The sequence below is a fragment of the Tachysurus fulvidraco genome, chromosome 20 (genome assembly GCF_022655615.1).
Source record: "Tachysurus fulvidraco isolate hzauxx_2018 chromosome 20, HZAU_PFXX_2.0, whole genome shotgun sequence".
NCBI classification, from domain to species: domain Eukaryota; kingdom Metazoa; phylum Chordata; class Actinopteri; order Siluriformes; family Bagridae; genus Tachysurus; species Tachysurus fulvidraco.
The window spans coordinates 3,112,105-3,126,991 of NC_062537.1; the positions used below are offsets into that span (position 1 = coordinate 3,112,105).

The 14,887-nt window shown below is 38.7% G+C and overlaps 2 protein-coding genes across 25 annotated transcripts in view; one reads left to right on the top strand and one right to left on the bottom strand.

Moving 5' to 3' along the window:
• Positions 1 to 11,834, top strand: part of msi2a (musashi RNA-binding protein 2a) — a 216,697-nt gene extending 204,863 nt beyond the window's left edge. For 16 of the 19 annotated variants that reach the window (XM_047805133.1, XM_047805142.1, XM_047805145.1 and 13 more), the window contains 2 exons: positions 2,408 to 2,484; positions 7,279 to 11,834. In XM_047805133.1, coding sequence (XP_047661089.1) covers positions 2,408 to 2,449 — 42 coding nt within the window. In that variant the 3' untranslated portion in view covers positions 2,450 to 2,484; positions 7,279 to 11,834. Of the gene's footprint in view, positions 1 to 2,407; positions 2,485 to 3,002; positions 3,135 to 7,254 lie in introns of those variants that run through there. The other 3 variants (XM_047805134.1, XM_047805135.1, XM_047805136.1) reach the window with 3 other exon arrangements.
• akap1a (A kinase (PRKA) anchor protein 1a) overlaps positions 1 to 14,887 on the bottom strand; it is a 75,301-nt gene that overhangs the window by 24,048 nt on the left and 36,366 nt on the right. For 3 of the 6 annotated variants that reach the window (XR_007138870.1, XR_007138871.1, XR_007138868.1), the window contains exon 13: positions 7,262 to 7,368. The gene's annotated coding sequence lies outside the window, so the exon portion shown is untranslated. Of the gene's footprint in view, positions 1 to 2,142; positions 2,339 to 3,172; positions 3,306 to 3,784; positions 4,986 to 7,261; positions 7,369 to 14,887 lie in introns of those variants that run through there. The other 3 variants (XR_007138872.1, XR_007138874.1, XR_007138873.1) reach the window with 3 other exon arrangements.

The following is a 14,887-nucleotide window of genomic DNA, read 5'->3' on the forward strand; positions in this document are numbered from 1 at the left end:
TAGGACAATAGGTTTGTGTTGCAGGTTTATTGGCTGATTGTGTGATTTTTTGGTAAGGAGAACGTTGGATGAATTACATTTTTTTTGTCCAAAAACAGTCGTCTAAAGTGAGCCTTTTTTATTGCTAATGCAGCAGTCTGTAGCGGAGGATGTATGGTGGATTAATCAGCTTTTTTTTTTAATGTTCTAAAAACATTCATGTAGATATGAATGATAGATTCTAATAGCTTATCAGAATAGACTGAAATTTAGGGAAGAGGCAAAAGAGCATCACAAACATACTGAGAAGAAAAATAAAAACAGCCTGCATGATTGGAAATGAGTAAATCGAATTCCAATGTCTCTGTAACAAGCAGCTGCTTTTGACACCATATCTAAACAAAAGCAAGGCACCGCACAAAAGTTGCTTTAATTGGCTTTTTGCTGGCGGAGCGCAGATTCCTTCTCTGAATGTCACAGATGTCGGCGCCTATTTCTGAATCGCTGCCGCTCTCAATTTGAAAAAAGCCAAAGGATGCATTTGTAATGAAGTGCCAAATTGAAATTCAATTATTCACACGCTCAGTCTCGCACAACTAAGTGTCTTAACCAGCTCGACGGCAGATATGTGCTTTATGACAAGGTGTATAACGCCAGTCATCTTGGGCCTGCCCTTCTCTGCCTTTGTGAACTAAATATCTTTTTTGCCGAACAACGCTAATTGATAATAGTTATCAAATAATTACCCTCATCCCCAGGATCACTTTGCGTCAAGGCTATAAGTTGCACGATCCCTATCTTTGCTCGCAGGTCACACACACGTCAAGAAAAAAAAAATCTCAAGAGACCAATGGCTTGAACTTGTACTCTGTGTAACACCCACAGCGCCCTGAAATAGAAATGCATGCCACACATCCATAGCTTTATTTATATGCGGTAGCGTTAAAGGGGAGGCATCTGTGCACAGATTTGCTCAGAGATGAGAGGTTAATGCGTAGTCGTGCAGTTTCAGGTTGAGTTAGTTCCTCTGCGGGTGTTATCAGAGTCGAAGGCTGGGCCGAGAGCGGATGATATCTCTGAGCAGCACATTAGCACGGGAAATGATGCGGAAGGCAAAATGCTCCTCTATGTTTATTTCGGCGACACGTGTCAACAATTAGCCACACCGCAGAACTGTAGGGGCCACAATCCGGCAAATGATTCAACATTTGCTGCTTTATTACTCTGTATAACTGGCCCTGGAGGCTTCTTAGTGCTCTAGAGTTCACCACTAAACTCTAAACGATCTTGTGAAGAGCTTTATCATTAGCCGATGAAATGAATCGACAGTGTTAAAGCAGGAAAAACACTTAACTTTCGGGCCGTGATCTGAGTAATTCTGAAATGAACACACAACCAGTAGGAATTTAATGTTAGAAGCTGTTGTACTCCACTGAGACGAATGTTAGTGGGAGTTGGGAGCAAACACTTCCCTCCAAATCTGCCTGATTAGAGAGCCCGTAGCTGCCTGCCAGAGCAGACTTTGATTTATTCATATGGATTAAACTTCTTTCTGAAGCGCTTCCGTCACAATCACAATGGGCTGATGACAGGCACGATAAGAGCTGTTTTTTTTTTTTTTTTTTTTTTTAAATGTTGACAGTTTGCCGTTTTGCCCCCTAAATGTACCGTGTGGGCGGTTTGCTTCACCAACGCAATCAGGAAATCAGACAGCTTCGAGGATTTGCATATGGAGGGGGAAATTGATCGTCTCTAGACTGGGAAGAGTCGAGGGTGGACGTTTCGTCATTTTGGAGTGTGTTTGAAGTATTCCGGTTATCCTGCTAGCATGACTGAGAGCCTGTATACTTCAAACCTACTGGATGGCAATAAGCATGCGTGTTAGAATCACTGAAGGTCTGGAGTAAGCTGGAAAACTCATCTAGCTCTGCTTGAAATTGTGTTTGTGATGCTTCAGTTCTGTTCTTAGAATCTTTTAGGGGTCTGTAAGCAAGTCTCAATGGGTTGCTTTTACTAACATTATTTAGCTCATTAATTAACATGAAAAAACCTCTGCATTAAAACACCACAAGTACCATCAGCACTTATATTGACATTAATTTGAATGATGTAATTTACTTGCGTCAATTAATGTTGGATGTAAATAATATATATTTACACACACACACATACACACTTTTTATTAAAAGTGATTTGACATTTGCATTATTTTCGCACTAATAAAGCTAGTATAGAATACATATACTTTACAAACAGTAAGGCTTTCTGGTGAATTTTTTTTTAATGCCTGTTGTATTCCTCCTCTCCTACATTGAGCAATCAGATCAGTGTTTGTGACTCACTCATGCTGACAACAATCCTGTGGATGAAAATGTACTTACTTTTCTCGCAATGCTTATTGACATTCACACTAACTGTATACTTTTAGGGCCCCTTGATTGCGACGGCTTTTACAAACGGATACCATTGAGACCTAACAGGTGGTCGGTCGCCATCTCAGAGGAGGTATTATGTTTCCTTTATATTGCTCAATGGTGCTTTGTATCCATCACTGTGTCAGCCTATTTCAGTCCTAATTTCTCCTCCACCTGTTCTAGCCTTTCTGGAACTATTCACATTTCATACATTCAAACTTGAATGTCTTATTCGCATTGAGGAACATGGGTGCCATTGCCTTCCACTTGCATGTTTTTATTCAGTAGTTTCATGCATTTCATTAGTAGACCTAGTTTGTACAAGCCTGTGCTGTTGCTTTATCCTCCAGATTCTGTAGTGTGTAACTAATCTACAGGTTTGTGAAAGAGGAAACTGGACTCAGGCATGAAACCACTTAAAAATGCCCTTTAATGTTTTTTAACCACATGCATGACTCTCACCATTCACTCACCAGTGTTCAACCACATCCCAGCATCAACACATGGTTTCTGTAAATCTTTTGTTTGGTCACGAATGGGATTCTATTTATGTTATGAACTGTTTTAAATATGAACATTGCAGGCTATTTCAGTAATCACTTTTTGCAGGTGATCTTCATTATTCGTGCTGTTATCAATTCAACCGATCAAAAAAAATGAAGAAAAACGTATCGCTGAATTTGATCCTGACATACTGTAGCTGTTGGAACAAGAAGGGTGGTTCGAGTGTTTCAGAAGCTGCTGATCTCCTGAGATTTTCACAAACATTATCTTCTAAGGTTTACACAAGTGAGTCTGTGGGAGGAAACACCTTGAGGAGAGGTCAGAGGTAAAGAGCCAGATTGGTTTGTGTGGTCAAGAAATAAATAGTAACTCGTATTCGTTCTTCACAGCCAGGGAAAGCGTCCTCACCTGCAGAAAATAATGAAACTTGAGGTGAATGGGCTACAACAGCAAAGGAGCACACTAGGTTCTACTCCTGTCAGCCAGGAACAGGAATCTTAGGGCACATGCTCATCCAAAGGGGGTGATTGGGGGTTTACTGTCCAGCTTAAGTGAGTCTATGGCCATGATGGCCTCATTCTTGTTATTTGCTGCCAAGAGTAAAGACTGATGAGGTCTTTTGCTGTTGTTGTCCACTATGTGATATTAGGCATTATGAGATGCTTTTCTGCTCACCAGCGTGCTCACTGAAGTTACTGTAGATTCCCTGCCAGCTCAGACCAGTTTGGTTATTCTCCCCTAACTGCTCATCAACAAGGTTTCAGCCTGCATACTGTCCATGCATAAGATGTTTTTTGCACCCTTCTTTGTGAACTCTAGAGGCAGTCATTGTAAAATTTCCAGAAGCTCAGCAGTTTCTGAAATACTCAACCTGCAAAACAACTGACCTGTCGAGGCACGGACTCCTGATGGTGTGTTGTGGTATCTGGCTGAAGTTCTGTAAGCTGCGATGTGGTGTCTCTATAGATTGGAATTTATCAAAAAGATTCCCAATCGGATTGAGAACTGCAGAATTTGGAGGCCAAGTCAACACCATGGTCCTCAAACCATTCCTGAACAATTTTCGCAAAATGCCAGCATGCATTATCCTGCTGAAAGTGGCCCCTGCCCTGAAGTAGGGTACTTTGTCTCCAACAGTGTTGTTTAGGTGGGTGTAATGTAAAAACAACATCTGCATGAATGCCAGTAGACCATTACCTAGAGCATCATGCTGCTTCCACCTGCTTGCCTATTTCTTATAGGGCATCTTAGAGCTATCTTTTCCCCAGGTGACACAAACCAGGCTGCTCACATGATTTTGAAGAGAAAACATGATTCATCAGACCAGGCAAACTCTTTCCGCTGCTACGTGTTCCAGTTGCTCACCTATCCATTGTAGACATTTGGCTGTGGATGAGCAGTCAGCATGGGCAGACTGACCACTCTGTGGCTATGCAGCAAGCTGTGATGCACTTTTATGTTCTGACACCTTGCTAGCATGCCTACATTAGCTGATCTGTAGGATCAGAACATACAGACTGACCTTTGATTCCCATGAAGAAATGGGGGATATGGTGGTTAAGGTGTTGGACTACTGATCGGAAGGTCATGGGTTCGAACCCCAAGTCCACCAAGCTGCCACTGTAGGGCCGCTGAGCAAGGCCCTTAACCCTCAGTTGTATAAACTGAAATAAAAAATGTATTGCCATAAATGAAATGAGCATTGGGTTTACATGACCCTGTTGCCTATTGTACTGAAGCCACAGAGTGGGCAGACGGCCATGCTGACCCCTGTCAAAAACGCCTGCAATGTTTACATGAGCATTAGAACTAAGGTGGCCTAGTTTGATGAATCACATTTTCTCTTTCACATCATGTGGACAGTCTGTTGTGTGCCACTTACCTAGGGAAGAGAAAGCTCTTGGATGCACAGTGAGAAGAGTGCAAGCCAGCAGAGGCAGGTTGATGCTCTGGTTCTGCTGGGAAACATTGGGTCCTGGCATTCATGACACTCGAAACCTTTCTAAACACTGCTGCAAATACCCCTACTGGCAGCAGTAGTCCTTAATGGCCGTGGCCTCTTTCAGCAGGATAATGTAAATGGTCACACTGTAAAAAAAAAATTAAAACATTTTAGTTTGGGAAAATGACAGAATTCAAGATGTTGATTTGTCTTCCAAATTCCCAGGTTCTCACTCTAAATGAGCATCAGTGGGATGTGCTAAACAATCCCACAGAGAAGTCTGACCCATGGAGTCTCCACCTCACAACATACAGGACTTGTGTCCGGCGACAAAATGTTAGGAGCAACAGCACACCTAAAGAGAGCACCATGTTAATTTTAACATGTAAAGGGTTTGCTCAGCTGCCACACTATTACTTTCTGTGACAAGTCCAGAAGTAGATCTGTTCTGTCTATAGATATTGAGGCTTCCAGTGCAAGTGGAATTAAATTCACTATTGCTTTAAACAAAAGAGGACTTGGCTATTAAAAATGAAATTAAAGACGGTGATATTTTTCTTGTCATCTCAGTGCTGTGTGGGTTTCCATCTATTTCTATTAGCTCCTCTGGTATCCCACTGTGTTGCACTCATGGCTCTGAAATTTTCACATGTGGACTGTTGAGTCAGATCCCAGACTCAGCACGCAGAAGTCTCCCTAGCCCTGTCCACTCAGATAACTTCCACATCACTATGCCGGTCGTTTCTACAGGAATAGCATTAGAAAGAGTTGCAGAATCTGTGGGGTTACTTCCCTCAGACAACTAAAAATGAGGAAACACGGCTACACCCATTATTTGAACTGCAATACACTTTACACTCACGATCCTCAGAAAGTTAAAGGGTTCAGCTACATATACACGTAGTTTATACCACAGTACTGAATCTGATTTGTCAGATGTTGAATTATCCTAAGTTATATGCAGTAATATTAAACCCATGTTTTTTCGATCAAAAAAGAAAGTTTGATAAATGAACAGTTGTTTTGTGTCATCGCTGCTACAGTGATAACCGAAATAAAATACTTCATTACATGCTTTTACTTGTTTTAGCTTATTTTTCAATTAGTGTTTAACACATACAGTGGAGTGAAAAAGTTTTTTCCTCTTTTTCACACGTATGTCACACTTTAATGTTTCAGATCATCAAACAAATTTATATTAGTCAAAGATAACACAAGTAAACACAACATACAGTTTTTCAATGAAGGTTTTTATTATTAAAGGAAAACAATCCAAACCCACACGGCCCTGTGTGAAAGTGTTTGCCCCCGTTAAAACATAACTGTGGTTAATCACGCCCGAGTTCAATTTCTCTAGCCACACTCAGGCCTGATTCCTGCCAAACCAACTCGCAATCAAGAAATCACTTAAACAAGACCTGACTGACGAAGTGAAGTAGCCCAAAAGATCCTCAAAAGCTACACATCATGTAGAGATCTAAAGAAATTCAGGAACAAATGAAAAAAAGAAATTGAGAGCTATCAGTCTGGAAAAGGATATAAGGCCATTTGGGACAAACTTTGGGACTACAGCAAACCACGGCGAGAGCCATTATTAACAAATAGTGAAAACATGGAACAGTGGTGGAAGTTCCCAGGAGTGGCCGGCCGACCAAAATTACCCCAAGGGTCATCCAAGATGTCACAAAAGACCCCACAACAACATCCAAAGAACTGGCAGTTCTCACTTAAGGTCAGTGTTCATGACTTCACCATAAGAAAGAGACTGGGCAAAAATGGCCATCTGTTTGTGACCTCAAGCTGAAGCGAACTTAGGTTCTGCAGCATGTGAATGATCCAAAACACACCAGCAACTCCACATCTGAATGGCTGAAGAAAAACAAAATAAAGACTTTGGAGTGGCCTAGTCAAAGTCCTGACCTGAATCCTATTGAGATGCTGTGGCATGACCTTAAAAAGGTGGTTCATCCTCGAAAACCCTCTAATGTTGCTGAATTACAACAATTCTGCAAAGATGAGTGTGGATCCTCAGACTCAGTGCAAGTTATAGCAAACGCTTGATTACAGGTCTTGCTGCTAAGGGCGGCCCAACCAGTTATTAGGTTTAGGGGGCAAACGCTTTTTCCACAAAGGGCCATGTAGGTTTGGATTTAGTTTTCCCTTAATAATAAAACCTTTATTTGAAAACTTCATGTTGTGTTTACTTGTGTTATCTTTGACAAATATTTCAATTTGTTTGATCTGAAACATTAAAATGTGACAAACATGCAAAAAAAAAAATCAGGAAGGGAGCCAACACTTTTTCACACCACTGTATATTATTAATTGAGGTGGTGTTTCTGTAACCGTGCAGGATGGTAGTAGCTAAAGCTTTGGTGATTAGCTGCTTGGCACACAGAAACTCATGTTACTTAGTCTGTACCTGTTTTGATTCCTCAGCATAAATCTGGAGGTCCTGGGAAGACGAGCCGCAGTTTCTAACTGGTCGTGTACAGGTGATGACGTGAGACTTCAAGCACTGCAGCATCCCTTTGTGAAAAGGACAGGGGGTGGCATCATGAAGAAGAAAAGAACAAAGGATATGTTAAGCTCTTTAAAATAAATAAATAAATAAATAATAATAATAACTGCTGTACCATACCCCCCACCCTCTTGTAACCACATAACTTTTATTTGTTCTGTATATTTTCTTTTGCTTTTAGTTGTTTATGTAGTTGGGGGGAAAAAAGGTTTAGTTGGTTTGTCATCATTTAAATTTTTCTTTTAAATATTTCTATTCAAGTGAATTTTCTTTTGGCATTTTGGAAAGTGTAGTTTGTGTTTACTGGTCATGTCTGAATTACCTTTGGTACCAATTGTTGTAAAGCTCAGATTTTATGGTGTCATATTTGCACAAAAACAGTGAACGATCCGGCGTTACAGCTTTGAGAGAACCCCGAGAGATAAACTGACCTAATCAATCTTAGTAGCTGTTTTTAATTCTTGTGATGTCTCATTGTCGATCATAATTACCTATTTTTGGGCAATACAAAAAAGAGGACTCCGATATTTTTATGGTCCTTTTTTTTTTTTTAATAAGTGTTGTTTTTGTCGTTTAGGGGGAAAAAAGAAATGTATACTATGGCATTTTTTTTTTTTTAGGTTTTTTCTTTTTTCAAATGAATACATTGTGAATTCAGATTTAAGAAGAAAAAAAAAAGTAACTGTAAATATTATTCCAGTCATTGCATATAACCTACTCAGAATGGGGGGGAAAGTACATATTTTTCTGACCATGTGTCAAAAGAAATTGTTCCAGGGTGTGAATAAACAAAAAAATAAATATATAGGTCTTAACAGATTATTATCTAGGTGTCACAAAAATACAGTAACGTACCCCGGTGACGAATCGGATCTATCGGATAGCTGTTTTTCGCTTGCTGTGTAAATACTCGAGCTGAATAATTTTCCAAGTGTCATACCAGCATATTTACAAACCGGTGACTACAGGGCACTGCTCACAGTCGGTTGGTGGAGGCTTTTATTTCCGCTCTGGAGATTCAAGCTTGAACTTTTGAGAGAACGTTGTTTCAATCCAAAGCACACTGTAGGTAGTGTTAAAGAGATTTTACTCTGTGTGACCTGACACTTTTATACTCCTGACGAAAAGAAAAGAAAGGATAAAAAAAAAAAAAAAAAATGACTATGTTATTTGGTGGTGGTGGTGTTTGTCCTGTACACTCGGTTCTACCTGATTTTGGAACTCGGTATCTGTACATTTCAGTTAGGCATGTGCTGATGTAAAGCAGAACACTCGATCACAATACTGCTGTGATGCGTTTCCAGTAATTGCGGTTACGCCGTTCTTGCTCTGTTTAGTAGAAAACTTTGAGAACGCGGCATGAGGGTCTTCTAAGGGTGCTTCACTTTAGACATTTGAGTGAGTTCTCAAAGATTCTAATTCACTGGATATTTGAAAATTGTTTCAGAAATCTTTTATTTTTTTTCTCCCCACGATTTAGTCACTTTTTAAAAATACAACATTGTGAAAATAAATGTTGTAATCTGTGATCGGACTTTTATCGTTTTTGTGATATTTTATCGTGATGTAATTGAATATCAGCACATGCCTAGTTGCAGCTTATTCTTTTTAAATGAATCGAGAAGGCAAACCTTTTATACCATACCTCAGTGCTGTGAGTTTTAACGGTGGGAAATACGCTTAGAAAAAAAAAATGTAATTTATTTTATCGGCGAGTTAACAGGCAAACCATGCTGAGCTGAGTATAAGGCTAAATCATTGCACTGTGACCAGTGGAAAAGCCCTCTGACCGCTTCCTTTTTGCACATGTTGAATGCTCCTTGACCAGGGTTTCATGTATGAAGACTCCATATGAATGTCACTGCGAGGCAAGCAAAAAGAAAAGCAGTCTCTAGACCTCGGAGCTTAGATCTCATTTCATGGCTATAGCCGGCATAGACTCTAAAATATTGACATATTTTAGATACAGCTGATAGATGACACTGAATACGTTCATGCAGAGAACCAGAGCTGCTGTGCTAACTTTTTCTTGTATAATGGACTTTGGGTTTTTGGTCAAAGATATATAACGTTTAATGAAATGATTTTAAAAAGTGTGGTTTGTTGAAGGTAATGATTCGATCGATGTATATTTGTACATTTGTCTCTTGTTTCCTGTACAAGTTTTTTTTTTGTTTGTTTGTTTGTTTGTTTTTCATTCTTTCTTTTTTTGTTCGGCTTTCATTTTAATGTACACCGATGCTCCAAATAACCAGGTGAAGCAAAATGCTGGATGCTTTTTACACAATCTGGAGATACGATCAAGTAATAATTTAAACAAAATGGAAAAAAGATGACTATTGTAATGTTCAAATGTACAAGAAAAAAAAAATGAAATACAATACTTACACAAAAAAAAAAAAAAAAAAACGGAAAAATGATGTTCCTTCACTGTTTTTGATCGGGGGGAGGGGAGTTGGTTAAGATTTTATGATATTTTTGTCGTTGTTGATATAGTAGTGAATATACTAATTATACTTCAATGTACTGTGTACTCAAATTCTCTGTCTCTCCATTCCCTAGCGCCACACTCAAGCTTCAGTTCATCATTGTATTTAGTAGGCATGTGCTGAAATTCATATGTAATATACACGCATACGATACACGGTTATTGTGGACCTGTTGAAATCTTGTTTTTTATATATTTATGTATACATATATATATATATATCTATAGCTCTGGCAGATTTTTGTGCTAGAGGGGGGGAAAAAAAAGGTCCCATTTAGATACACTGAAGGAGGCAATCCCATCATTCTGTTCACTGGACTGAGATGTCAGTCTAAAAGAGAAGTGATTTTTATTGATTGTATTCATTTGTTTTCACTATAGTCTTGTGATAAATGCAATGATGAAACATGAAGCAACTATCGTGACATGAGTGTTTCACCTCAGCACATGCCTAGCATTTGGTAGTATGTAAAATCACGTATTGTAACGACGTGCCGTCTTTGATACCCGTAGAGTGTTTTCACGTTTCCATGGCCATTCTATCCCTCCTTTTCTCTCTCTACATTAATAGGTGCTGAGTAGACTTGGCCGTTTCGGTCGGACCACTAAGGATCAAACGTTCGCAAATTTCATCTTTTACCCGATTCATTTGTTCACGTGGTTTTCCGACTAACCAAAGCTTTCATGAAAGAACTCTACAATAATTGCAGAAGACAGAAAAAGAAGAAAATGAAGCGTCGCTTTGCAACACACCATAGAATGTTTGTTTTTTAAGCAGTGTGCCATACTACCTTAAATCATAACGCACAACTTACTGTGGGTTGTAGATATAAACGAAACGACGATTTAAATTTTATAACTCGGCAGTAAGAGATCGGTGGAGATTTTAATGTGGAAATCTTTTAACTGATTCTAGTACAGCGCCTGTAAGCAATTAACTGTTTTGATGTTTGTACGATTTAAAAACTGTGCTGCTCTTTTTCCTATGCCTTTAAACAAATCTTTTCTTTCTTTTCCATGTATAAAGCTGTAAACATACACACTCAGTTGCCAGTTTATTGGATAACGTATCTACAAACTCTGAACGGATGACAGAAAATTGGATAAAACGGGATTTATCAGTTGCGCCTGTGTCGAAGCCGTTGAAAGATTTCGAATGTATACCTACAAGCCTGTGATCGCAACACGATAATCGGATTCTGTATCAACACATCAGGTTTAAACCAATTAAACTGTTACACGTAAAACTGTAGAATAGCCTAATCTTTGTCTATACTGTTGCAAAGCTTACTGCTACCAGACTACATTTCTTGGCCAAATAAATGTTTATAACGTCTATTATTGCTAATTACTTAAAAATTAAACAGCGCATTTCAGAACATTGTCTACTTTGCATTGTGCATAAGAACATGTTATTATCTATAATACGATCACTACCAGGTGCCCTCTCATGCTTTCATCACTTAGAGTCTGTAGTCTATCTGATTGAGTCTCTAACAGGACACCTACAGGTAGGTGTACAACAAAATGGCCAGTAAGAATACAGCAAGAGTTAGCGCACTGTCGCTATTCCACCACTCAAATATCATCAAATGGACAGGGTCGAGCATCTCTAAGCAGCAAAAAAGATAAGCTACACTTCGTAATTCTAAAGCTGTAATGAGCACCTAATAGGCAAATTTACCTGGTAAACATGGCAATACCTAATAAAGTGACCACTGAGTGTATATACAGTACAGCTATAACTATAAACAGTGAAAACTTTAAACTGTCTCACGAATGAAATTTATGAGTTAGCAGTATTGCCCCAGCTCATAACATATGATGCGATAGGTTATGTGTTACAAGACAAACCTCCACAGCACAACACCACCTATAAAATACAAAGTCCTCAGAAATACAACAAGCCAGAATATTAAACATGCAATATTGTTACTATGGACAATTTTATACATCATTTCATTGTCTTCAAGACTTGAAGGTGGGGGGGGGGGGGGGGGGGGGGGGGGGGGGGAATGTGCCAAACTATAATTGTCCTTGTTGCTGGAGTGGTACCCTTATCTTTAATACCTTTAATATCCATCTTTCACATGAAAGTGTGAACATATAACTTCTCGATTAGAGCGCACACCTTATCCGTGACAACAATAGGTACGGTTAAGTCAAATTTGAAAGGTGATAATAAGCACAGCAGACGTCTGATATTCCTTCCGTTCACCAGTCTTTGAACTTTGGAAAACGTTTTCTACAGAATTATCACCACGGTACAGGCGTTTACACACATCACAGGATCATAAGTAACGAATTACGTCCTGTTAGAAGAAAAAAAATAACAAATAATAAAGAAAATAACACACACCTGAGGGGATGCTATAATTCAGCATTAGTGCTGTTCTAAACAACCCAACCTCCCATAATAAGCACTGTGACTGTACGATCGCTTAAAACCAAAACTCCTTCCACAAATGTTACACGACTTCCACATTTCCTACCAACAAAAGTCACATCGATCGTTATAGGTCTCGCTTTTGTTAAATAGCAAACCTCCTTTTTAATCCATTTATTAATCTTAGAATATGGAGCTTATGCTGTATTAGTCCTTGTGTAGGAGGTTTTACTTTGTTTCATACAGTATAACATCATAGAGCAAGTGCACCGATATTGTCCTGTTGTTCATGATACACCCGGAACTACAGCCCAAGTTCTACAGAAATGATGCACACCTTCTGACCAATCAGATTTGAGCATACAACTGCGCTGTGGTTTAAATTCATTTACTCCTTTTTAAATAGGTCGGCAATTCTAGTCAGGTCTATAGGTGGAGGAAAAGAAAACGTTCAAATGAATAGGTGCTGTGTCTATTTGTCATATTTGCTTAAAATAAAAAGCTAATGCTCAAACAGTTAAGCCGGATTTTGGGTATAATTAAAATTTTCTCCTCTAACAGACTTTAAGGTAGAATGGCTATGTTGCTTTAAGTTTACAGCTAATGAATGTCACACATTAAACTAGAATAGTCAACTGATTAAAGGAGAGAGAGAGAAAAGTTTTGTGTTTTTGTTTGTTTGGTTTTTTTTTCCGACAAAAATCCTTGTAGAAAATATGAGCTGTAAGCTGTTTGGAGCATAATATCCATAATGGAGCATAATGCTCTTAAAACTTGAATATCTAATTTATATGTTTGCATATACAATGGTCACTAAATAGCTTTTTGACAAATCTCTCATCTTTTTCCATTTTTTAAAATCGCTCTACTTCGATTTGAGGTGATTAAGACTTTTATGTGTTGACTGTTACCCAGTGAGTGAGTTTTTTTGTTGTTGTTTTTCTTTGGCTTACATTTTCAAGTTGGCTGAAAAGTAGGCATGTGCTGATTCACTGTGTAATATATGTGTATAGTGGCTACTTTATTCCATTTTGGGCAAAATTCTAGCACAACAATAGGTCATTTTCCAAAGCCAACACCATACCTACATTTTCCAGGCCATGTCATAGACTTTAAACAGTTCAATCGATCATTATATTGAAATGTAACAGTGTACATGTCAACTATTAAGACATTTTCAGCTGTACTGTTACAGCCCATGCCACAGGCTTCCTCCTCACTAGTTAGAAACTTTCATTTCCTTCCCCTCATGTCCTGACACTTGCCTGTCTTCAAACACTAACCACCTTTTAATGGCAAGAAACTGATGTCTGAAAGCATCTTTCAGGTCCTCTTGTATGGCTTGCTCAAGCCCTGATGTAAAAATACAAATGAAAATAAATGACTAAAATCATAATGTTTATGGGGTTGGGGATTATCTCATGCCTCGGATGTGGAAAGTATACTTTTATATTTGTATTTTCAAATATTATTAATAATAATAATATGAAGAATGAAATGAATATCTAAAAGGATTCCATCATCTACAGTGGTTCAGAAATCAATGTGTGTTGGGGGGGGAAAAAATATAATAAAGTCAAGCGTAATAAATATTTTATTCCTTTCCAATGTTATTTTGTTCATCTAAATAATGAATGTAGTAGCGTATGGTCTTAATTATATTACTAATACGATAAGATAAATGCCACATGTATGTGCTGTGGTATGTAATATGTCATCTCTTTCTAAGACTCCTGATACTAGGACCAAGGTTTCTTAATAAAACAATGAACATTTTCAAAGCTGCATATTTACACTTACAGGCTACATTAAAACCTGTACCACTGCTCATTCGTCCAATTATCTAATCGGCCAATCATGAGGCAGTAGTGCAATGCATTAAATCAGGCAGATGATCATCAAGAGCTTCAGTTAATGTTTCCATGGGGTGGGTGGAGGAAGATGTGTGACCTAAGTGACTAGGGTTGAGCACCGTTATAGGTGCCAGCTGATCATCTGGGATTTTCATTTACAACACACAAAAACAACATTTACAAACACCTTGTTGAGAGAGGACAGATTTGTTGGAGCTGATGGACACGACACACTAATGTTTAAGTGAGATGACAGTAGAAACACACTTTGGGATCTCTACAGCGTACACACACTTACCAAACCTGAGATTTATTAGATTTTTTTTACTTTTCTGTTCAGCACAATGGTTATTTACCATAGCCTTCCTGTCAGCTTGAATTATACCTTACAACAGTTATTCCATCAGCTGCTGTGAAAAGCAGCTACTACAGAATTACTTAGTACTGAACAGACAGTATTTGGGTGATGAGTCCATCCTCGGCACAGCGGCCACATGGCGCTACGTATGTGTAGTGCGGAAATAAGTGTCTCAGAAACAGCAGCAATCCTGAGGTTTCTAAACGCTGAACAATTACTGGACATACTGTACACATCTTTTGCATACTTGAGAACATGGGGGTGAAAAAATTCCTAGACATGGTATGGAATTAGATAGTTGATACGAGTGAAGATGAGAATTTTATCTTTTGCGTTAGCCTAGATCTTTTTTCCCCCCTTTGCATATTCCACCAACCTTCATACAAAAAGATGTCATGCAGCAGTTAAATGTTTGCACAAGTGGTACTTCCAGTGAGTCTGT